Source organism: Clupea harengus, unplaced genomic scaffold, assembly GCF_900700415.2.
Source record: "Clupea harengus unplaced genomic scaffold, Ch_v2.0.2, whole genome shotgun sequence".
Taxonomy (NCBI): domain Eukaryota; kingdom Metazoa; phylum Chordata; class Actinopteri; order Clupeiformes; family Clupeidae; genus Clupea; species Clupea harengus.
In genome coordinates, this window is record NW_024880299.1 from 1 (window position 1) to 25,001 (window position 25,001).

Here is a 25,001-nt window from a genome sequence, read left to right on the forward strand (position 1 = left end):
TTATAAATAGTCATGTTCTTTAACCTGTCTCTCAACAGAAGGAGCTGATCTCTGTAATACTTCTGTGCCCCATTGCCAAGTGTTGCTTACTAGGGGCGCTGCCTTATTACAGGAATCAGTGCCTTGTGTTGAGTGGTAGCCTGAAGATGAGCTCTGCCTATTTGTAATGGCATGACAAATAAGTGAAGGTGTAACGCCTGGACAAAAATATACCACTGAAGACCAGATAGACCAGGCACTGGACCCAGCTCTCTGCTCCGTGAGACCTAAGTGTGATGTCCTAAGCCTACTATAGGCCTACTTACTCCGCCCTAAGGATTCAGAAACTGCCCAGAACTTTATACAGATGGTGATCAAACATGATATAACATACGCTTATTTTAAAATAACCTTAGTAGACCTATCTTGCATCAATCTTATGCTCTAACACAATGTCATGATAACCTAAAACTCTATTTCAGACCATCATAGGCTAATTCATGTTAATAACTTGGCTGTGATTATAGGCTGCATGGCCCTCTTGCTTATTTGTCCTCTACTTGGTTATCTTACTGTAAAAAAAAGAAAGAAAGTGAAATGGACAGTTTTTTTTAATACAAACCTAAGCCCGCTCTTCTCTAGCCATGCCACACACTTGTGGAGTGTATGCTGAGGTTTTGGGGGTGTGTCTGTTGTGCAGCATCCTCCATGAAGACAAAAATGGCCCCGTGAAACAAGCTGGAATATTCGCACAGTGTTTGTGTACCACCCCAGTCGAAAGGATTTAATTTTGCAAAGCACCGTTATCACGGATGAAAGGTATCGTGACTGCAGCCCTTTATTCCGTTAATTTGAAGTGTTTCTTTTGTCTTGCGATTGGCCGTAACATGCGTGGTGTAGTGGAATGCTGAATACAAGCCCTGCACGTACGCATAATATGATTTGTTTATCACCCAGCGGTGAATATAACCATATTGGTAATAATATTTGACGGTTAAGGTTCTTTCCGTTTCATTACGTGCGAATACAATGAAGACTTTTTTTATTTGTGACGGCACCAACGCAAAGGCTAATTTTCCTAAATGTGTCCATCATTTCATAACTAAAAACCCTTTATATTCGCAATTCAAAAAATATTTGGGGCAAGCCAAATATGACAACGAATAAGTGCAATTGAATGTTAACCAAATTCACTGTTTATCTCTGGGTAGCCTAGATTATTGCCTGCATAACACAGCTTTCGCCATTTGACGTCCCAGATGGCGTTTATGTCGAGATTCTCCCGGTCCAGGAGCAACTCGAGATCACCGAATCGGAAGGATGCGGAGAAAGGATCTCCCATGCTCTCTGTAGGCGAGCTGGAAAGGCTGCTGTACACCGGGAAAACAGCCTGTAACCACGCCGATGAAGTATGGCCAAACCTCTATATCGGAGACCAGTAAGTACAACCTATCAAACAATATAATTTTCTTTAATTATCATATTACGCTGTAACAGTTATGTCGAAACATGCCATTAACTTTGCATTGTAAACAATTATTTCTATGTGACTATGATTACTGATTTCTGATTTGGTCAGAGGCTGATTTTATTATTTTCGTCATCTTACATTTTAGGTTTATTTTTTTTTAATAATTATGGTATGTTATTTTGGCTCTCCTGATTAAGACTTTAGAGAAAAAGATGCCATATTCAGTCTCAGATTTGCCTGGATAAGAAAAAAAATTATGAATGAATTGAAATTTTGTTTGTTTTTATTACTGTATTTCTGTGTTGTCTGCATTTCTGTTTGTGCACTGGGCTTTAATCATTACAAAACAATAATTATTACCTTGTTTTTTACTATATCATTACATGTATATTTTTTATATATACATTGCCACGTTTTTTTGCAATGGGCTTACTTAATTATTACAAAACAATGGGCTTACTTAATCATTACAAAAGAATCATTATAGCCTTGCTGGGTGCCATGTTTTTTGCTGACTCGCTGAAAACAAGAGGATGCTTCAAGATGGCATCACTGGCATTGTGCAGATGGTCTGTTACATTGGTCTCTGTTTTTTTTTTGCTGTGTGCAGGGAGATAGCTTCAGATCGCCGAGAGCTTGCGAGGCTTGGCATCACCCACATCCTGAACTGTGCCCAGAACAAGTGGAGAGGCGGCGCTGAATATTATGAGGGCATGAACATCACCTACCAGGGCATCGAGGCTCATGATTCACCCACGTTCGACATGAGCGTTAATTTCTATCCGGCTTCGGAGTTCATTCACAAAGCACTGAGCCAAGGAGGTGAGCAAAGGTTTAGGAGATGCCTCTCACCTCTGAAGATCATGACTTCTTTCTGTGTCAGGCCCGCCTTGGGCAGATACACCACCGCCCCCTCTGAGCCGGGATTCACTCAAAATGTCTGTGTGGGGAATTAATGTCATGGCAAACTGTGCAGAATGTGATTGTGATAGATGAAGTTATCTATATTACTTTTCTTTTTGCAGGGAAAGTCCTGGTGCACTGCACAGTTGGCGTCAGTAGATCAGCCACACTTGTGTTGGCTTACCTGATGATCCGACAGAATATGACCCTGGTGGAGGCCATCAAGACAGTGAAGGACCATCGAGGCATCATCCCCAACCGAGGCTTTCTGCGCCAGCTCAATGGCCTGGATGGCATCCTCCGCTCCAGCCGCAGGGGGTCATAAACATGGGGGGGCACAGTGGTACAGGATTATCCCTCGACCAAAATCCTCACCCATAGATTTTAGTTGTTTCTGGGGTTAAACTACAGATGCTTTTTATGGAAAACAAACAAACAACAAAAACAAACAGGTACAGAGCCAGAGTCTTGGTTAGAGTCTTATGCATTGTGGTCAGTAGATATGCCTTAATGTATACGTCTAATTGAGGATGTATGTGCTCAATGCCTTATTCAGTCCTGTCCAGTGGCATCTAGTATGGCACTATACTATTCACTGGAATACTTTATAACTTCATGTTGATTTTAATAAGAAGGCAGACATTCCATATCACGACACATCAGAAATGTCCATCATATCACAGTAGATCATTGTTATCGTTGGCTGAAGGTTTTATGGACATCAGTGATGAAAAGTGCTTTTTATTGTCTTGAAGTATTTGAATGCCAAACCAAAGTAGCATGTGGTGTGGCATTAGACCTGAATGTGCAATACTTGATTGTGCACTTGCCTGCTCCCTCCCCCTAGGAGAGTAGGAAAAGCTTTAATTGCATTCACAGACTTTTATAAGAGAATGGCTGCGCATTGGCTTCAGGTCTGGATAATCCAGCTCCTCATGAATACTTTATCATAGCCTCCAATGATATATTATTTATATGCATGAACCCTTTATTTAAAGGTGTATTGGTTAATTTCCTGTTTGTATGCAGCTTTTGCTCTTCCTGAGGTTCACAATATCAAGCCCATGACATATGGTTAGGTCCTTATTAGTATTTGCCCCCTGGATCAAACACACACGCAGTTTTAATACATTAGCACTAAGTATAAGATGTCATGAAAAGTAGCATTTTAGTAGCACACCCATATCAAGGTATGAGTTCATAGAGAAAAACCCTGACAGCTGGAGCATGTACCGGTGCTGAGGTGCTTGATGGGCACAGCTGATACAGGAGACAACATATACTCGTGTGGAAATGCTATGACTGATGTGACATGGACTGAGGAGACATGGGTTGGATGCAAAGATTTGAGTTGGATGCCCAGCCCCAATATTTGCGGTTAATACATGGCATGGATATATGTTTAAAGCAACTTGGAACTCAGGTAAATACAAGATCCAAGTTGGTCATGAAGATTTTAATATCATCCACCAATAAGTTCAAGTAAGAAACTCAGGCACCCATATTGACCCAACTCTGACATTAACTCTTCGACATCAAATAGATTGTTTAATATGTATTGATTTTGTATGCATTATAATTTAATTGCATACCTTTGCTTCCTTTTAAAATCTCTATGAAAGAAGCTTTTGGCTTGGTACTCTTTAAGTGCTGATACAGACATTTTACAAAGTATCAACACTCAAAAGCACTTTTGTTACAGGTCAGCCACTCCCTAGTCTCTGAGTCCCAAATGGTCTTGGAAACAGTGTATTAAAGGCAGCTGGATGCCTGAAAATACCACTGACAATTTTATGCCATATATTTCAAACCTGTTTTGAACATATTTATCCAGCTTACAACTGCCAGTATAGCTAAACTGTATTGGAGGGTTTAATTGTATACATGACAGCACAAGGGAATCTTTATGCACAGTACACTTCCTGTTGGGTACACAGGCCTAATCGTGTATGGCATCAAGGCAAAGCATTCCTTTGTGATCTTTAAAGTTCAAGCCAACAACACAAACAAAATATGACTCACTGTACCAGTGATTTCCCCTGAGTGAGAGAGTGAGGCATAAAGACTTTATAATCAAAGACCAAGGGAGATGGGACCGTCTTTACTGGAGCCACCAAAAACACTGCTTCATTACGCAGGCAGAGTTACACCAGCAGTTTACAGGTACTCTGTCCTGGGTATGGAGATTTGTGGGTTTTCCATTGAGGGAATCCATCAAAGTAGCAAGCAATTCCACCTGCAATACGATTGTGTGGTGTAACCAGCAGCTTGCAGTGGGATTGCACCTTTGCTCTTACCACTCAACATTGTTTTTTTTTTTGTTTCTTTTCCATTGCTACACAGTGATAAACTATGATTAGACAGTAGGACAAAAACATTTAAAAGAAAAAAATACCTCCAGGTCTGTGGTATTAAATGTTGTTCAGCACCATCATACATCAAATACTTACTGTTCTTGTTTTCTTTTGAGTTGGGTTTTACAGAAAGGCTATATGTTTGTGAAGCTATGTTAAGCAGGCTCAACAAAAATGTAGCAAATTGTAGATACGTAGATTTAAGACCTGGTTTGTGAACAGTGACAGTGCTGTGGTACTCTCTGTGGAGTTTTCTGTGTTTCAAGTGTTATATTGTCAATCCTCACAACTCTTATCCAGTAACAGCAACCCATGATGTTAGATGAGTTCCTTAGAATTTACAGCTAGCAAAAATAGGTCTCTATGCAATGATCCCGTTTCCACAGTAACGATTAGTATTCTAGAATTACAGTAAAGTGAGTAAAGAGCACACATGCTTGATTTAATTGCAGAGGAAACTAGTTAATTACATTTCTATGTCATTAACATCTAATAAAGGTAGAAGCAAGAATCTAAATATATACTCGTGTACAGTTTCCAGCCAGACTATAGCTAACTCTGCCACAGATCAGGCCCTGGCGTGATGCTGGCGTCATCTCCTTGGTGAGCCTCTAGATATGGGCCAGGTTGGAGTCAGATTGTGCCTGAGCATCTACTGTAGTGTCTAGCAATGGAGATGGAAAATTGTCATCATAGTATCCACACTGTCTCAGTAAGAGCATCATTTACTGCATCAGATTTATGGCTTTGGCCTGTGCTCTATTTAAAGACAAATTGAGTGTTATGGTTATAGCGGTATTTATGGCTATCACAGTATTTAAATTTGACTATGCCTGACGATGTCAAATACGGTGGTGGTGGGGAGGGGAGGGGGGTTCAAGGTTCATCTCACAGAGAATGATTTTGGAATGAAAACTGTGTTGGAATGAAAATTACTGAAGGGAAGTTAAAGGATTTAATTCTTAAAATGTTGGTTCACTTTGTTTAGTGGTGATGTTCCTTAACTGAATGAGTTTTCCCAGAAGTGTGGAATGTAACTGGGTAAACAGGTGTCTCTTAAGTTAGTCTGTGTAAATTGTTGTTATTCCACTGTAGTAAATGTGTAAGTTTTGTTGGACCGTAACATTTCTGTGCCTGTTTCTACACTGTACTTTCGCATTTGGAATAACCAGACTTTCTATAGTGATACTTGAATTATTTTTGATGGTCATTATTTTTCTATCACTGGAACTGTCAAATAAAATAAAATTGATGGAATGGCAATGTCTCTATACATGCTTTGTTATTATTTGTTAGTTTTGAAGGGAAAGGAGGAGAGAAGAAAATAGACAAAGTGAGTGGACAGGGCTGACTAATACGTGTAGAAGTCACCTTATAAGTGTATATGTAATTATAGACTACAGTGATGAGGAACAATGTTATTGGTCCTATATGGGAGAGAACAGAGACAGGTTAGAAGCAGAATATCATATACACACACAAAAAATGAATAAATGATGCAATGGCAATTATTTCAAAATCAAATGCATTATACTATGGCATGCCACAGGCTATCCAGGGTAAGGGATGGGGTACCTGCAGTGGAGAGAGTAGACAAGGCAGTTTTATTTACCAACAGCCAAAGGTTTCAGTGATATTCTGACACAATTAAAAGATTTTAAGATCATGAAATGGATTTTTAATAACTACAGCCACGTGTTGCTTCATGTCTTGCTATAGAGCTCAGAGCACACTTATGTAATCAGATATAAAACAAATGACATTTCCAACATGTACCAAGCCTAGTACATCAGTAATTCAAGATTCGTAGGCTAATATACTTAACGGCTTTCAGAGTAATCCAATTCACAGTACATTTTAATCTATTTACACTCCAGGAGACCTGTTTCCTCTACACTGCCTCTTTCGCCTCCACAAGTAATCCACTTTTCAGCTTTTTCAGACGTAAACTAGTTTATCTGTGTAGACACTAGGGGGTAGCACTAAACTATCCATGTGTGTTGAGTTATTCACTCGTCGTAGTTTTTTCTCCTCTTAAATAGAGTACCTCTACTTTTCACGGCTAGGCAGCCTACAGTAGACCGTGACAGCATTCAGCTTGGCGCCAGATGTGTCAGTAGCCTACTTCATCTTCTTTAGCTTAGTTTGAGGAAACGCAACCACACAATAAAGCTGTTTGGTACTCTCGTCACCACATTAGCAGTTCCTCGTACCGGATATGCAATTGTTGACATCATCCCCACTTAACAAACCCACAAGTTGTGGAAAGAAATGTAAGGACAATTGTATTGTTGTTTTATCATTGTTCGTGTTGGTCTGGCGGGCCAATTGTGTTTCAGACGAAAATAGTCTAAATTGTGTTATTAAGTCTAAGCTAAATGTAGCTTTTAAAGTTATATCTCCCCTAGGGATGGTAGGCATGTGATTGCCTCATTTGGGTGTGGCTGTGTCAAGATTTCCTGAGAACAAACAATTTACTACAAAATGAACTCCTCGGAAGGAAGATGCTTTCCTGAGACCAAACTTTATGGAATTATCTTGAGTAGTTGTAGTAGCTTATAGCCTACCATCGGTTTCAGTGCATTTCTAGTTAATTATCCTATCCAAGCACAAATCACATAATTTTCAAGAATAACATATCTTAAATGTGGTGTACATTTTAGACTGTACGCAGCCAACCGCTTAGGTTGTAGGTAAGGTTTGGTCAAGGACGGTTAGGTCAAATTAACACCTAGTTTTGCGTTGTTGGTTTAATCATTACATTATAGCCTACAGCCTACGCGTAGTGCTAAAAGCGTACACCAGGAAAGACTCTTGCTCTGAATTGTTGCCATCCTCTGTAACTGCCTCGCACAACATCTGCTATCTGAACGCTTTACAGCGCAAGAACGCACTTCATCTTGGGCAACTCGAGAACCACGCGGAGGACCGTCCCTCATCCATAAGGGAAAGGAAGGGAGTTGGGATGTGCTGTCATGTTCTTTAAATAAGCGATCCTACGGTGCCAGTTTCCTGGCTGGTCTGTAGGGTACTGTTAGGCAATTGAACTGATAGGAATCGATGTTGTTTTCCAAAAGGGACACTTTGCTTAAAATCCTAGCCTTAGATGAGATAGAACCGTTCTCCAATCACTTCTGCTTGACCTGACCTGCCTGATGGTAAGACCTTGTCATTGATTCACTGCTAACAGTTTAGATTAATGTTTCTTTACTAACCAGGTTCTTTTAAATCACAGAGACTCTTAGTGTCATCTATTTCAACACTGGTTGGCTAAATCAGTTGTGAGTGAATTTCTGTTTAACAAGAATGGATGCCATTACTATATGGATTAAAGTGTTTGGAGCTTCAAAATGAAAATACGTTTAGTTACATCAAAAGTCAGGTCAGGGAAGGATATTTCTTTCAAATATATCAGTTTTGTCATTCCCCCTGAAATGTTTCTTTTGAAGGCCTAGATAGACGTTTGGGGTGCCTTACAGGCTCATACTTACCGTACCATACCGTAACATAATTATTTGTGCTATTGTAGAAAGCTGAAATAAAAAACTCAAACTCAGACTATCAGACTATCTGATGTGGTGCTGAGGATGAAATGGGAAATTAATGTGCAATGAAAGTAGCTCAGTTATTTTTTAAGGCTGTACTGTTTGAATTCAATTATTTTGCTTTCTGGTAATATTTTTGCTGCGGGGTACATGAGAGACTCATAACAAACTAAAAAAGTGTAATTGCTTAACAACTGTTTAGAGAATCAGCTTCTATACAGAGGACAGAGTCACTACCTGTCAACCTTTAACAATCGTGTGGTCAGAGTCCATACTCAACAATTTCCTTCTCTGGTATTACCTTTGTACACAGCTGAATAACAGGATATTAAATGTTCAAACTTACATAATTCAGCTGAGGTCTGCACCTGTGAATTGCCTGGTCAGTCTAACTAAATTACCAATTAATGGAAGCTCTAGTTTTTGAACCACATTATTTGTTGACTTACTGTTTAAAAGATCTCATGCAACAAGTCAGCGTTTTGGCTACCTTACAATTACTGTTTCACACCTTTTGGGGACATGAATTCTTGCCATAAAAAAACTGCTGTCCTTTTGTGGACCTTTTCTTGTTTATACTGATTTGGATGATCCACCCTACCCCATCAGACCTTTATGTGTTGAGTTCTGTCTCCAGAGAGCCCATGCCTAATACTGGTAATGAGACTGGTGCAGGACTGGGTGCCATGTACCCTGGCGTGGAGGGACCGCATGTCTCCCTCATCTCAATGGTGATCTTCGGCACGTTTATGCTCCTCTTCCTCCTCAGTGTGACCTGCTGCTGTTTCTACACAAGGTAAAGCTCCTGTAGGTCAACTGTAAGGGCAAAGCTTTGCTCACAAAGTCATGGGGGGCATGTATACTAATAGAAATGTACTTCTTCATTGTAAGTTGCAGTGGATAATATTATCTGCTAAATGAGTTAATGTCAAATGTAAGTAAGGGGCTATCGGCCACTGCCTTTACCAAGCTCTCAAAAACAGTGTTCTTTTTTAAAACAAAAATTGTTATTTTTCTGGCTAATCCCTGGGTTGAAATCAGACGATGTTAGAAGCAAAAGAGAGGTTTAAAAAAGCGCTGCTACATGGAGGTGTGCCAACAGGCGGCCATTGGGCCCTGTGAGGGGCGCCCTGTGAGGGTCGCCCCGTAGGGAGCGCTAGAAACCAGGGGTGCCCACACTATTCCCCCCGGATTTACCACAGTGGGGGAGGCAACCGTTCTTTTGACCCTCTCCACTGACAAACACCATGTTCTGTAATGCTACGGAAAGGGAATAAACTATATGGAAAGAAATCGGAAAATGTGTATTGACCAAAAAACTAAACAACAACCACCAGGATCGATAACATTCAAACTATTAGTACGGAATCTAATTCTGTAGCAATAGTGCACTAATTATAGTTCCGGTTCCATAACCATAGCAGTAGTGCACTAACTATAGTTCTGGTTCCGTAACCGTAGCAATAGTGCACTAATTATAGTTCTGGTTCTGTAACTGTAGCTGGTGCCTTACAAATGAGCTGAGCAGTTTCATCCAGCATGACGGATTATCACCTGATGGCATTCTTCAACTGTCTCCATCACAGAGGTGATAACCAACTACCTCTGCCTTTCAGTGTCAACGCAATACAAGCCTCCTAATGTCAGAGTGTTTCCTGACGGACACAGACCTTTCCAGATATGTAAATTAGCCTTCAATTTTAAATTAGTTTACATTTTCCAGGGTGTTGTGTTGGTAGTTGAGATACAATGAAACATGAACCTAATTACATTTAAAAGCAGTGAGCAGCTAGAACACGGGCTGAAGGACAACATCTAGCCATCAGTGAGGTTGCTTAGAGACCATGTAGGGCTTCCTGGCACGAGTGGTCTGTGTGCACAGAGCATTTCCTCTGTCCTGAAGTGCTTCCTTACTCAAACAATTCAGGACGAGATTGTTATCGGACAGCTTTTTGTGCAGGCTGCTATTTTTGTGTTGTCGCCGTAGTCTCTTGCTGCTTCCAAAAATAGTTTGTGTTCTCTGTCTTTCTGACCTGTAATGGGCTACAGTGTAAACTGGTGGAACTTCAATCAATTTACTCTCTTGTAATGAAAGATCCCTTAATTATTATTATTTTACTTTACTGTATATCTTTGCTACATTATAGTCTACTCTGTGCCTCGTGTTAGTTTGTCATTTATTGTGCTTATTGTGCTTGTGTGCATGGTTCCATAATAGCCATAATTCTAGAGGAATGTCAGGATTCTACAAATATTGAAAGATGAAATCAAAATAAGTGTCTTCCATTTGCTTTTAATCCACCCTAAAAGTGTAAACTACAGTGTTATTTCCTTGTAAATTAATACTCTCATAAGAAGAAAAAGTCAATTATTTCCCATAGTACCTATAGTTGCTGATCAGCATACTTTGTCTACAGCAAACACACTTTTTTCATATCATTCAAAAAATGTAAAATAGTCTCATACAAATATATAAATCATAGCAGTAAATTACAAAATAAAATGCTCCAGTTTCAATGATAAGCATACAGAAACCTCAGGAATAGTACACAATGTTTCATCATATCTTTGGCTACCATTGTCTTTATAGTAAAACAAACACACAGGAAGACAGAAGTAGAGTTAAAGGCACAGTGTGTCGTTTTTAGTGGCCTCTATTAGTAGAAATGAAACTTTAGCAACCTCATCACTAAATGCCACTAAAAACTACACACTGTATCGTTAACTCATTAGTGTGGTGACCTTTCACTTAATTTGTTTTTCTTAGTCTCATTAACAGCTTGTTATTGACTCATGGCTTGTACATCACATCATACCACAAAAAGTTGTATCCATTGCTCTTTCAGTAAACTAAGACATCGCGCCCAGGCTCAAAGCATTGGATACAAGGCGGTAAGACTTTTCTTCTCCCCTTCTTATTGTGTACAAAACTACTGGAAAACCAGCCCTGGTATCTATATTTATTGTGTAAATCCCCAGTGTCATAAATGAGCAGTGGGCTTTGAATGGACAGCCCTCTAGTGATCATTTGACAAAATGCAGCTGGATATGGTTTTTATATTAATGCAAGTATAACTTGCACAAGTTTAAGGTTATTGGGGGGGGGGGGGGGGTTCATGGGATTTCTGTAACATAAAGGCTGATATATTTTATTGCATGTGTTGTCTTTAATTCACCTTGTATATTGTTCAGGTTGTATTTGAAGATGAGTCCACTGAATTAAATTTGCAAGAGGTAAGTTCTTTAGTTGCATCAGTTCTTTTCACATATTCACAAACAAATCTCTGCAGTTCTCGTTTCTTTATCTGTTCAATTCACTGAAATTTCAGCCAAGAGGAGGAGGAAGTAAAAGGGAGTGGAAAAATGTTACAGCAACTGTTAGCAGTTTAAAAGGGTTCCTCTTTTCACAGTTGTTGCTGTCAATCATGTCATATAACATCTATACGCAGAGAAAGGACTAAATGTCCTGTGGTTTTACATGGATTTAGAAATCATTAAAAACGAACCACTGAATACTGAAATCATTTTTTAAAGGTTATTATGTGAAACCTAGAAGATTAAACGTTTATGTTCATGATCACTTGGTGATTTCTATAGCCTTCTGCAACAAAATTACAGACTGCAATGAAACCACAGCTGACCACACATCAGGGGGGTGGACAGTTTTGTTGACCATGCTCCTCTTCCCTACAGGAAACTTGTGTGGTGTGTTTGGAGGACTTTAGAATAAAAGACGAGCTTGGTGTGTTGCCATGTCAACACACATTTCACAAAAGGTGGGTCATGTGAAGTGTTTTAACATCCTGAATCCTTGTGCTAACACTGATGTATCAGACATATCGCAACCTTGAAGTAACACTTATAAACGGAATGCCATAGTGAGTGATGGCAATGTTTTGTGTAAAGGCCTCTGAGTTGAGGCCAGAAATGCGAGCAAGAAAGAAGGTGTTCATTTGTCTTAGCGGTCGTGTCTGTGTGTCTTAGCGATACTGCCGGTGTGCTTAAACTGTAGCACCTCGGGGTTGCATCAGTGTATTTCATTTGCAAGTGTCTTACATGTAGCATGTGTGTGTGTTTGTCCATAGGTGTCTAGGTAAATGGCTTCAGGTGAGAGGTGTGTGCCCCATGTGTAATTACCTCATCAGTGGCCCCTTAGAGCAGCGTCACAGCCTGACCACACTGCTGGATGAAATGGTATAACAGCCAGCTGATGGCCATAGTCCTCAGGATCTATCAATGGATGGTATATGAAACAGTCACCAATCATATCCCACAGGATCCACTGTTTGAAAGTATATTAAACAAGCACCAACCATACTCTCCAGGGTCTATAGTCGGCTAGTACAGCAGGCTAGTATAGCTGCCAACTACACTCCTCACTATGCCCCATTTGATGGTATAGTAGGCATGTACCAGCAACAGTGAAGATCCATTGCGGGATGAACTGGTATAGCAATCAGCCAACAACCATATCCTCAGGATAGATATAACCGACATCTACAAGCAGCATTCTTCAGTGTCCACGGCTGGATGCTATAGCAGATGGCTACCATCCCCAGCTACACTCACTCCAGCTACCAGCTACACTCCTCAGGATTCAATACTATGGACTAATATGAGCCACTTTCCTAAGGATCTGACACTGTGGACAAATATGAATTGTTGTCTCCAACAGATTTAGTTGCCACTTGTTTATCCTCACCCATGGACGTTGTTAGGCCTGGACATCCGAGACTACAGCCCTGAATGTTTTATACATAGCCCCGGATCACAATTTATAATTATTTTTTTACAAAAATAAGAATAATAAAAAAATAGCCCTAGGATCTATTCATCTGTCATTCTGATCATGCATTAAAGCCCTCATCAATAATATGATATCATTAATATCATATCTGTGTGTCATTTAAGCAGCAGATCTACTTCACTACCTGGCACACAAACATTTTGTGTGAGCACTAGAGACAGTGCATCTGTTACAGGGCTTGTCTTTGTTAGCATCTGAAGGTAGCTAGCTAGCTAATTGATTAAGGCAAGACTTGAAGGATATAAGAAGCTTTTTCAAAAAGAAAAAGGATGAAGGCAGCGAGGCGCAGGTGAGGCTAGAGGATGTAGAGGAGGAGTTATCTCCTGTTGCTGACAGTTTGGGTTACAGCAAGGTAAAAGGGAATGAAATGTTGAACTCAAATGTTGACTCAAGTTTAATACCTCCCAGTTTAAAATTGATCTCCAGGCAGCACTATTTATAGGCTTATCTAAACTTTGGTTTACCAAACAAAGGCTGACAATGTTTTCTGATATTCAAACAGTATAATGTTCACATGAAATGTAATTTCTGTCTATAAAATACTAGTAACGGTAAATGTTTTCTATGGGTAACCTATGGCGATGTCCATGTCCTGTGTCAGTGTGCCCTAACAGAAAAAGTGTATTCATGTAGACAAGCAGTGTGGTTTAATGGTCCTGCAGGCCATGCAGGCCACGGGCTGTCTTTAGGCTTACTGTTTCTGTCTCAAACTGTGTGAAAAGGGTGCGTTTTGCTGTCAGAATGTTTAAAACATTCCCAGGGAGGATGTCCCCAACCTGCCCTACAGCTCTGGACTGAATGTCTTCAACTCCTAGGCACACCCCTGCCCCTGCCCCATCTCAGTGTTGCCTACGACTCGATTCTACCTGGCTTGGCTTTCCTCTTAAACATTTGAACTTGAAACTCTGAAGTAAGACCAATGGATGTTTGTAGACTGTGGACAATAACACAAGATGCTCTACTCTCCAGCCATCACTTAAAAGCCTCTCTTTGTTTTATAGCAGTAATGGCTCTCCCGACTGAGGTATAATAAACCGATACAAAAACAAACAAACAAACAAATGGAATCCTACAGACCACTAAGTGCTTAGAAACACCGAAACCTCTACTATACAACATTTGAAGAAAAAGGACCATGGAGTATGGAAGTGATTTCAATTATCCACATCAAACACCATCACAATAAAAGAACAGAGGTCAGGTTTATTGACATTTAACTAATTTACTGTCCCTTGTGGAGAGCTTTTGAAGACTGTGCCTAGTCCTCCCTCTATGCTTAGAGCTGTAGAAGACTAAATATAAGCAGGCACCATGTGTATCCAAGCTCATTCTATCGTGATTCCTGTAGTCTGTATCCATACATGCACATTAGAATGAAGAAGGTCCTCCTTCTCATAGTGTAATAGTGTGATCCCGCATTGGGGCTGAGCCTGCCAACTCAGGTACTGGAGACTGGAGTTATGGCAGTAAATGGATTGAAACCGTCTGGTGTTTGTCAGTCACTGACATGCCTCCTGAAGCACTGGAGAGTGAGGTTTACACACTGCATAGTTTTCTACCCACTGGCTTTCATTACAACAGGCTGGGGTGATGGCAGAAGAGCAGCTCTTTCTCAGTCATGGGGCTTAGCAGGCAGAGCATGGGCAGCCCTCATCCAGCTAGACTAAGGCCTCAGATACTGTGTTTCATCTACCTTCCGAGTACGGGGCAACTAGACAGTGAGCACCACATGCATCCAGACCCAGACTCTGGGCCCATGAACACCATAACACTAAAAATCAGCTGGAAGACACTGGAACCTAGTTAACACACCTCTCCCGCAGCTTGGCTCAGGTATCCTAAGAGAGCCGTTTAAACATGGTTGTCATGAGAGTATAATATTGACAAACCTGAAGCAAACATACAGAATGTACTGACGCAATACCTGCTTCCTGTAGATATAGTTACCCTTTGTAGGTTCTTGGGCTGAGAATGAGAATGTCAGAATTGGTAAGGACAGGTAAAGATGGCTGGACAGAGAGAAATTTCTTCCAGGTCAGCTATGGCCTTTTCCTTCCATTCAGTGTCATGGCTTAAGAATATAACCACAGGCAAGGCTTTGCTGTGCACTTCTCAGTCCTGCCTGGATTGCACCTGCCTCTGGAATGCATCCGTCTCTGATCCGGGCCAGAATCAGCATATGTAGATGTACAGCCAATGAGGCTTGCCTCTAAAATATACCTTCAAGTGCTTTGAGATAAATAAATAATCTTTTTATTCCTTTCTTCCATTTTGTAGACGTTGCACCCTCACTGTTTTAGTAAGCCTATGCTCTGCCTGCCTTGTGCTATCGTGCATGTGAAAAACCAATGTGAAAAGAAATCAAATGTTCAAAAAAGATTGAGGCAGGCAGGTGGCACCCAAGCGATTATAATTAGCCTCTGCATCTTACAACAATGCATTTGAAAGTGGCCACAACACATAATGCCTCAAAGTGGAAAGCACATTATTGGGAGTGGGCCTCCTATCCCCTCTGGTACTGGCCAGATTGATTGTTTGTCATCTGAAGAGGATTGGGAGTTTTTTCCCGATCATTATGCAGTTCCATGTGATCTCCAGCAGCAGGCACTGTCTGGCCCATCACCAAGGCCACTTCATTGTGCTTGGGTGTTAGTATTCAGTCAAAGGACATGCTGACGAGTCCAGAGATCAGAGAGGACAAACCCAAGCGGGCGGGGGTCAGAGGTCTTTCTAATTTAACGCACTGGGGGAGGAGACTTTTGTGGCACCATGACATTGTCTGGTGTTGGACATAGAAGGTTGTGGTGGATGTTTTGTTACATCTGAATTTGGATTCAGATGAAGGGTTAAAGAGTTCCCTTATTTACTATCAGTTTCTTCAATTCAGCCATAGTGTCAACTGCACAGCTGTTCAAAAGTATGCCTTATTTTGTATATTTTTGCCATTTTAATTAATAAACATACTTTTGCAACAACTGTTGAACGTTCATGCTGTTTCAGTAAACTCCTTATTTCAATTAGGCAATCTCTGGGAAAATGTGATTCTTCTGCAAACCTTTCTTGATACCCAAGGATCATACTTCCCTCCTCTCATGGCTACAGTGCAATTAGGGAATACATGTGAAGACTGCTCTGAAGACTGAGATCTTAAGGTCTTAAATACAATACATTTTAATTAGCAAAAAACGTAAGTATTATTAAATACATATAATGGGATTCAGAGTTGATGCTTCCCTTCGTGTCCATGATGTGCTATGTAACCATCATTAGTAGCATATCTATACTTCATATGATTATTTAAACTGCCAATGTGAATAAAATAGCCCAAGCTTTATGGCCCATCTGTCTACAACTGACAACCGCACAGCACAATCCTCTACCACCTATCAGCCAGTGTGCATGGACACTGCACCTGTAACCAACAAAACAGAAATATTTTCTGCTTTCTATGGTGGTGTAGACAGAATGCAAACCAGGTCCTTTTTATTTTAGAGTAGTCAATGAATTCTCTTCACCGAGTTCATTCTTGTCCATTGAAGTCACGCCTGGGCGGCTAAATTACACAAAGGGCCAGGGCCCCACATTAGTGCCATTTATTAACATTCTGATAACGGTCTCGAGGCTTGACCCAGATTGTAGCAAATGCTCAGCCTGGATTGGTTCCTGATCCACGCCAAATCCATTCCAGAGTCAGACACTAATTAGGAAATCTGCAGAGGCCCAATTGAAAGATGCTAGCCTGTTGCCATAGTGATTATAAACATGACATGGGGAATTAAGGCAAGGTGCTTTAATAATGTTTAGATAACTGCAAAGAACGTATTACTGAGGACTCCCTGATAATATGACAAGGCAGAGAGGCAGGCCATCTATGAAGTATGTTCACGGTCACATTTATTCCAATTCTGTTTCTAGGGTTCCAAATATGGATTTAAGACACCACCGCAATGCAATTTCTCAAACCTTTTACAAAGAAAAAAAAAAAAGTAATCACTATTGACACCTAGATGCTTTTTTGCAGAAAAACAAACAAGAAAACATTTGATCTTCAAGGAAACTTGTTCCTACTTTAATCCTGATTTTTTTTTGTTAAACAATTTGTGGTCCTGAAAAGACATTCCTAATGCATAAAAACAAGGCCAGGCACAAATCAAACATGGAACAAGTATTTTCAATTTAAGGACAAGGGTGGTAGCTCTTAAAAAGAAAACAAAAAGAAAATGTACATGAACAGGAATGCCAATAAATTGGAGGTCTGGATGAGGGTGGACTGGGGCAGAGGATGGAAGCGAAGACGGACGCCACTCAAAGCTGGCCGCAGTCGGCGATCACGACCTTGGCGGAGGTCTTCCCGCTGCTGCTGCCCACACCCTCCATCTTCTGCACGATGTCGAGGCCTTCCACAACCTTACCGAATACGACGTGTTTGCCATCCAGCCTGACAAGACACACAAAGGAAATGTTTACACATTGGAAATGGGACTAGCCAAATAAGGTTTTTACATTTAAACCAGTCTTTTAAAACGGGGGAAAACAAACAAGGGTGTCAATAATGTACTACCTGCCACACTCAGACCTTAAAACTCGGGACATGCTCAAGACCACGGCCTCCTAACCACCAAGAGTTTGAGCCGTCCTCCACTTTATAACCAGCTAACAACTTCCGTTAACTGACTTAGACAACTAACTTCCAAATGATTAACCATCCATAATATGTGCGTTTCCCCTCAAGCAGAGTCTTAACACTTCACATTTGCTCAGTGGCAATGGGTTACTTCTTTAGCTGTGAATAAGACAGAGTCAGAGGGCAGCGTTAATGACTTCCATGGGACTACGATTACAACGTGAATGTGACAGCACTCACCAAATAGGCCATTCACAGAGCAGATGGGAGTGGGGGGAGGGGTAGTCTTTAGTCACTGGTCTCTAGAGGAGACTTAAAACTGGATCTCACTTTAGACACACACATCTTGAATCACAAATGTACTAATTTGCCAGACACCTTTATCCAATGCAAGTTCCAGCATTGTACAGTTTCACAGTATCCGTGGACATGCTGTATCAAACCAATGAATTTTGTTGTTAGCACCCTGTTTTACCAGTTGAGCTACAGGGACACAATTCAAAACTACTAACAGCAAGGATTTAGAAATCACTGAAAACTTTCCCAGAACCCCTGAAATCCTATAATGCTCTGTAGAATTGAATGCTGGAAGGTCAGGATAGACATGCCCATCACTGGCGTTAAGCATTTACCAGGCGGTGTCAGCAGTGCAAACGAAGAACTGGGAACCGTTGGTGTTGGGTCCAGCGTTGGCCATGGACAGAGTGCCCAGGCCCCCATGCTTCAGGGTGAAGTTCTCATCAGCAAACTTGTTGCCATAGATGGACTTGCCACCAGTTCCGTTGTGGTTGGTGAAATCACCACCCTGAAAATCAAAAATTACAAGAGTGATGAGAACCAATAGTAAACGTTAATTTGAAGTGGCAATATGAAGTGACAAATTACCTGCAGCTAAGCACAGCTAAACCTTCAGGGAGATAAAACATTGATTCCCTGCCTTTAGTACGCACATGCCTGAAACTAGTGCAGACTTCCGGCAAAATCTAATCTGGTTTCCCTTACCTGGCACATGAAGCCGGGGATGACGCGGTGGAAGCCGGAACCCTTGTAGCCGAAGCCCTTGTCACCGGTGCAGAGGGCTCTGAAATTCTCTGTCGGAAGTCAACAAAACGGAACTCAGTACGGCAAAGCGGTACTGACGGCACTCCCCCCACACTAATTTCTTTAGGTGGGGGAATGTTTGTCTGTGTTTGGGATACATTTAAGCCAATACAAAACACGTCATTAGAGAACGCTCTGACTTAAAGTCTGCATCAGCACCAAAAGGACACATCACTGGGGAAACATTACACACCAAGTGGCTCAGACCCAATATTAAAATGGCCATCTTACCGGCAGTCTTGGGGACAACATCAGCCCTCAGCTTTTCAGGTGAAAAGAAAGAAAAGACAAGAAATGTTCAATTGTGGCTTCACAGTAGTTGGTAAAGCCTACAAGAAAATCCAGTCAAGTTTAGGTTAATGGGTTCTAAAACCAATGTAGTTGCTCAGAAAAGGAGTAAAAAATAAATAAATAAAAAAACACAAACATAGCCCAATGATGACATATTCAGAAGTCTGCTGATAAATGTAATGAAATCTTAACATGCATAGTGGAAACACGAGTTTCCAGTCTTTTAAGGTCATCCACGCCCTTCTTATGCCACTCCCTCGGTTTTATTTTTATACATTTCCTGTTAGCAGGCTTCCCCATCATGAAGCCTGCGTTCACTGCTCCTGCGCATCACATACGTACTAAAAATGAAATATAGTGGTCGCATTTGTATTGAAATTCGTTGCGCTTGTTGAATCATTGCCGCTTCGATTTGAAAATTAAACTAGGTGAGAAGCGAAAGAGCTGAACGTTACATAAGTTACTTTTGAAGTTTATTGCGGTCTCCCCACCGCTTTGATATGCGCCTGTGAATGAACGCGCAACGGAGCCGACAAAAGACGCTATGCGCACACAATAATGCGTTCTCATACAAGGAGTTCAGCAGTTGGACAGTAACGGTATATGATTACTGCGGCTAATTGGTTTGATTCAGATTTCGTATTCATGAGAAAATTGGCCACATACATTCCATCGGCATTCAAAGACAATTAAAATAAATGTATGCACATTTTGTACAGTAGGGTGGAGCGGTAGCAAGGTCTTCCTCGGGTGCTTCTCTCGTGGCCTGCTATTGATGGTGGTGGCTGCCGATCATTTTTACTTGGCCAATTAAAAAAAACCAGATGGAGATGGTTCACCTGTATCCACTGCATACCGCTCCGTCGAAGAGCTCATACCCACCCCATCCCTAGAACTGATGCTGCCATTGCGCCCATCCGTGCACGTTTTACAACAATCGGTAAAGTAGGGCCGAGAAGTGTAAAGTTGGTGAATGAAAATGATCGCCAAGCAACTGTTAAATCTTTTTTTCGAGTTTGCCGAATGTCTCAACTCTACGCCCCTCCCTTTCTTTTCCAAAATGGCATCTTGCGCTATGAAAAAAAAAAAATGACGGTGAAAATGGCGTCCGCATTAAAAATGCGTGCTCGAGTACATTGCTCTGTAAAAAGAATTCTTCCAAATGGCACAATTAAATAAAAAAAAAAATTCTTCGTTTTTTAACATAATGCCTGCAATTTTGTCTATGACGGGTACCATCTGGTTTAAGCCCGCATACAATAAATCTCTCAATCTGCGAAGAATTTGTAGGATTGCTGGCTAACATTGCTGATTGAAGCAAGCAAGCGCGCACACACACACACACACACACACGAGACGGCTGTTCAATGAACTCCAGCTCCGTTGCAAGCCGGCCCTTCATTATGCAATAAGAATGATCTACCTTTTTCAAATAAAAAACGAACCAAACCGGCAGCAATACAAACACATTAGACATCCGATTTGCTTATACACAAGATGTAATAACGATATACTCTTAGTCGTTATTGAAAACTTCCACGTTGAGGCACGTTTTCGGTTCGAGACTTCCTTAACCACCTTAACGTTAATAGTAATTGTGCAACTGAACTGGCGATTTAAACACAAACAACATAGAGGGTTTAAATTAAGCTAATGCTTTCTTTGAGGGCATAATGACAATGCCTGTCTCTACTGTCAAATATTTACATGCACGTTTTTCCATCGGTTTAACTTACCTCCATAACAATCCTACCGGCGCTGTTGCCACCAATGGAGATGTCAAAGAAAACTTTAGGGTTCGCCATGGTTATTGAAAAGGCAGATTTTTAATTTTATATTACTAGTTGAAGTGGACTCCAATTGTTACCCAAATGTGCCGCAGCCGCTCGAGACTACAACGCCGTGTGAAAACTAAATATATAGAAGCAGCGAGGGAGTCAGAGAGCGGATAGGAACCAATGAAAACACCGAGAGAGTTGAATGGCCTGTATCTCGACCAATTGGATATCGCATTGTTGCATACATTACAGCATGTTTCCAATTTCAAGCAAACCCTTTAGATCAGCAAAGTTCAGCAGTAGAGCACGTGATTGACGTTCGGATTCGCCCATTGTACTGGACAAAAATGACCACACAGAATTCTAGCCAATGAGCTGGGAGGAACCGCAGTGGGTTTGTACTAACATTCGCGCCGGTCGATGCCGCTTTCCACGCAACGAGGGCGTTTCCTCTTCAACAAAATCGCCATTACAGTAGATGTTGGAAAACGAACAAACTGGGCATTGCTGCACCCAAAATATCTGCAACATTGGTGTGTTACTTTATTCATTAAGTAATAGTAACGACAATATCTCCATAAACACCATTGTTTAGTTTCTCTCTGATTTAATCTATATCCTCGAGGCGCATCCGCTATGAGCTGCTATGGCTACTTGAAGCTAGCATGAGACGGCCATGTGCCAAGCCAGTTAATTAGGGACGCTCGTGAAGTAATGAAGCACTCTTGAGACAGAAAAAGCCTCTAACTACACACGTTTACATATTGCGCCGTGTAGTTTGTGCTATCCCTCCATGACTCCGCTAGAAGATACAGATGCGGGTGTTGCATATAAAAATGACGTAGGACCTTTGGATAAAAAGATCACTACCTGGACAAAGCAATGCTTGCGTAACATCACCCTAGACCGCAAAATAACGTGAATGCAACACTTTGGGGCTTAAGTCTTTACTTATAAAACATAATGGAAATATTTCACATCTTTAGAAAAACAAATCGAGTTCAACTTTACAGGTTTAATTCAATTGTCAGAACGTAGAATTTCACCAACACATAACAAAGTCAAACATTTCTTCAAACATTTTGATTAACAGTGTGTGACTCGTTGCTGGTCTCAAGTTAAATTCAGCGCCATGACCCCAGGGGTGTCACAGATCTCATGGTAAAGATTTTTTCCATGACAAATTCATAAACATTGCTAGTACACACACAAGAGAGATGCATACAGTTCCACCAAATATCTTTAGAATTATAATAATAACGATTCATTACATAATTAATGTTAAAACTGTATGATACACAAATGTCTTTAAAACAAAAAAACATTGCACGTCCAAAAAACTTCTGATGTTCTAGACAGTTTGTAATACAAACTGCACACTGCTGACAGTGCCCGAGAGAGCTTTTTTTATTTTTTTAAATAATAAACTCAGACAAGATAGGAAACAATGGTAGACATCACTCCCTCTCTCCAGTTCGCTGGTTCTCTTCTGGACTCCAGAATACAAGAAAGGAAAAGCAGGGGATCAGGGAGAGTGTCAGTGAGCTTTATTGTCACTAAGCTGTGCATGTGGAGGTGGGGTGGGGTATAGATACTTTAAAAAAAGTTCACAGCTGTAACAATATTTTATATCTGTACACATTATTCAAAAACTTACTTTCTTTCTATTCCTTTTCAGTATAACTGAAGGATAAAATTCTGGACTTAAAACTCAAGAATGTAGCCTACTAATTCTTAGAGGCAAGCCAATCCTGCTTTGTTTGTGTTTGTGTGTGTGTGTGTGTGTGTGTGTGTGTGTGTGTTTGCTTTTCTTTCTCAAATGTGGTATGATGGTGTACAAAATTCAGATCCTTGTGCAGATGCTATTTCTTGGCTCACTCCCATTCAGGTTACAGTGTCCACATCCATGTATGCCGAGAGGGAAAACTATCCACCTTTACTGACTGACAAGCACCCTGATAACAGCTGACTGTAGTATTCCACAATCAGATGTTCTTAGGCTAAGAACCAGTCAGGTTCATCATTCATCACTGCACATGTGCATCTATAGGGTATGTAGTCATTGGTTTTTGGAAAAATAATTTCAAGTTCTCTGTATATGAATGGTGTAGTCAGGTTTTGTTTGGTTCAATTTTACTGAAGCGGTTTCAAAACATAAAGCTTGGGAGGCCAACACAACACAGACAAGGAAGACAAAGATTTTGTGGAAAAAAGAATAATAAAAAAAAAAACGACAGACAAGTCTAGCAGGGAGTGGAGAGGGTGTGTTTGGGCCCAAAACCCTGGGTGTGGACGAAGGGTGTGTGTGTGTGTGTGCTTCTCATATTACAGCAAGAGTCTCACCCCCCCCCAGCCATTATTTAGGCAAGATTTTGTGTCTGGTTCTTCGGGCTATGAAATGATGGTGCTGCGCATATGTGACAGATGTCAAGACAACTGTCTCACCCAGACCTCTGACTAGCGCTTAGAACTTTGAGGGTTTGAGGGATGGAATGCACTCATGCAATCACTGCTCACCCCGGAACTGATCCGACTCAGACCTGCACCCAGTCAATTCTGGATCAGCACCAGTCAGTTGCCATCTGAGAATCTTCAAATAATTCGAATCACTCTGCACTGGGGGTACATCCTGGACATGTGGAATCATAGACACACTCCTCTGATAACACAAAACAACAGTAACAACATAAAATAAACTATTTTTAAAGTTTGTATGGGGAACCCAGATCACACTTGTAGCAATTATGTAACAATTATGGCTTTGTGATCAGAGAGGGGTATTTTAGGGGGCTTTACAGAGTATAATGTTTAAAAAACAAAAAAAAAAAAAAACCTCCACCTGTTTATTCATGGTGGAGGGGGGAGAAAGTCGCCTCCATGGACCTAGTGGCTTTCCTTTCACATCGAAACTTTGCACCTTCAGTTGCCAGTTAAAACCACGTTTCAGCTCTTCGCTCATAAATTATTGTTGGAAGCAGAAGCCTTCTGGTCTTTCCCAAAACATTGAGGAGTACAAAGACTAATCAGTTCTTGCTCCCACTGGCTTCAACAATGGCTCGGTATTTAACACTTGCCGAAAAAGTAGACGTGGATAGATCTTCCTAAATAGCCTTTAAAAATGCAACACTCCATCGTGTAATTTAAGAATGGCGGTGTCCTGTTCTCACCTTGGCACGGGTGTCCCCGGCATTATAAATTAAACACCAAACATGAGTCAGTTTTCAGATCAGCTGGATTCCAACAAATGGGATTCAGGGGGGCTTTTGTTTCAAGGATTTCAAAAAAATAAAAGGAGGGGAAAAAATCCACAAAAGTTTTGGATGCAGGCCATAGGATGACGAGACACACCATTGTCTTTCCAAGATGTCTCTGTTGCAGAGCATCTTCTCTTGGGTCAGAGTGTCCCAGCACCAAGGTTGCGCATCCTGCCCCAGATAGGAGTGGACTTCAGCCCACGTCTGTTTCAGAGCCAGCAGTTCTCTGGTAGGCAGAAGGTGGAGATGCCCCATCTTTCTATACAATGTTGCCAAATGTTCTAGTTTTTTCACTTATCCGCATGTCTTATTTCATCTGGGCGGTGGGAGTTAGAGGACGGTGTTGCTGTGTTGCACTGAACAGTGTCATAGCTGAGGATGTCTGATTAGATGGTTGGCTCTGCTCTTGGAGCAGAGGCCGGTGGAGGGGGTGGTTGAACTGGAGACATTAGTTGCTCTCGAAGAGGGAGAGCAGGTCATCATTGCTGTTGTTGGGAAGGTCAGGGGGACCCAGGTAAGACAGCAGCTCGTCTGGGTTAGTCAGCTCTGGCAGCAGCTGAAAGAGTCAAGAGAGGATGTCAGGCATTAGCACAGGGGTCCCCGTGAGCAGAAACAATGAGTGCCACAGTCTCAGACATCTCAGGGCTACCCAAAGCTTTCCCAGGTTGCTAAAAACTGACTTCAGTCTTTAAACCAAGAATGAATTTTACAAAGTTGGTTCATTTTGCCAAAAAAGTTAGTAAATCAGGATCAGCTAACTAACTTGTTACCGTTTCACAGCCATCTTCAGAGACTATTTGTTACTGCACAATCTGTGCTGGAAAAACACTTCCTCATACCATAACTTATAACAATGGATCGAGCGTTCCTTTCCACAAAACCTAAAATGCTGCG

At 41.2% G+C, this 25,001-nt stretch overlaps 3 protein-coding genes across 5 annotated transcripts; 2 read left to right on the top strand and 1 right to left on the bottom strand.

Moving 5' to 3' along the window:
- The first annotated feature begins 567 nt into the window (after positions 1 to 567).
- On the top strand, positions 568 to 5,950 carry LOC122131816 (dual specificity protein phosphatase 26-like). Its single transcript, XM_042706502.1, has 4 exons — positions 568 to 798; positions 1,239 to 1,417; positions 2,061 to 2,272; positions 2,476 to 5,950. The coding sequence occupies exons 2-4, from the start codon at positions 1,239 to 1,241 to the stop codon at positions 2,676 to 2,678; spliced, it is 594 nt and encodes a 197-aa protein (XP_042562436.1). The 5' UTR covers positions 568 to 798; the 3' UTR covers positions 2,679 to 5,950.
- An 844-nt stretch (positions 5,951 to 6,794) lies between these two features.
- On the top strand, positions 6,795 to 13,615 carry LOC122131818 (RING finger protein 122-like). Of its 3 annotated transcripts, XM_042706505.1 has the most exons (7): positions 6,797 to 6,980; positions 7,589 to 7,865; positions 8,890 to 9,048; positions 11,099 to 11,144; positions 11,445 to 11,486; positions 11,946 to 12,028; positions 12,338 to 13,615. In XM_042706505.1, exons 3-7 carry the CDS (start codon positions 8,897 to 8,899, stop codon positions 12,450 to 12,452), a joined length of 438 nt encoding a protein of 145 aa, XP_042562439.1. In that variant the 5' UTR covers positions 6,797 to 6,980; positions 7,589 to 7,865; positions 8,890 to 8,896; the 3' UTR covers positions 12,453 to 13,615. The 3 variants fall into 3 exon arrangements, with proteins under 3 accessions (XP_042562440.1, XP_042562439.1, XP_042562438.1); XM_042706506.1 differs by lacking the exon at positions 7,589 to 7,865 and having other exon boundaries at positions 6,795 to 6,980; XM_042706504.1 differs by lacking the exon at positions 6,797 to 6,980 and having other exon boundaries at positions 7,000 to 7,865.
- Positions 13,616 to 16,936: 3,321 nt separating this feature from the next.
- LOC122131817 (peptidyl-prolyl cis-trans isomerase-like) lies at positions 16,937 to 20,996 on the bottom strand. Its single transcript, XM_042706503.1, has 5 exons — positions 20,812 to 20,996; positions 19,016 to 19,046; positions 18,686 to 18,774; positions 18,316 to 18,488; positions 16,937 to 17,497 (listed from the first exon to the last, which is right to left on the bottom strand). Exons 1-5 carry the CDS (start codon positions 20,878 to 20,880, stop codon positions 17,365 to 17,367), a joined length of 495 nt encoding a protein of 164 aa, XP_042562437.1. The 5' UTR covers positions 20,881 to 20,996; the 3' UTR covers positions 16,937 to 17,364.
- Between the last annotated feature and the right edge of the window lie 4,005 nt (positions 20,997 to 25,001).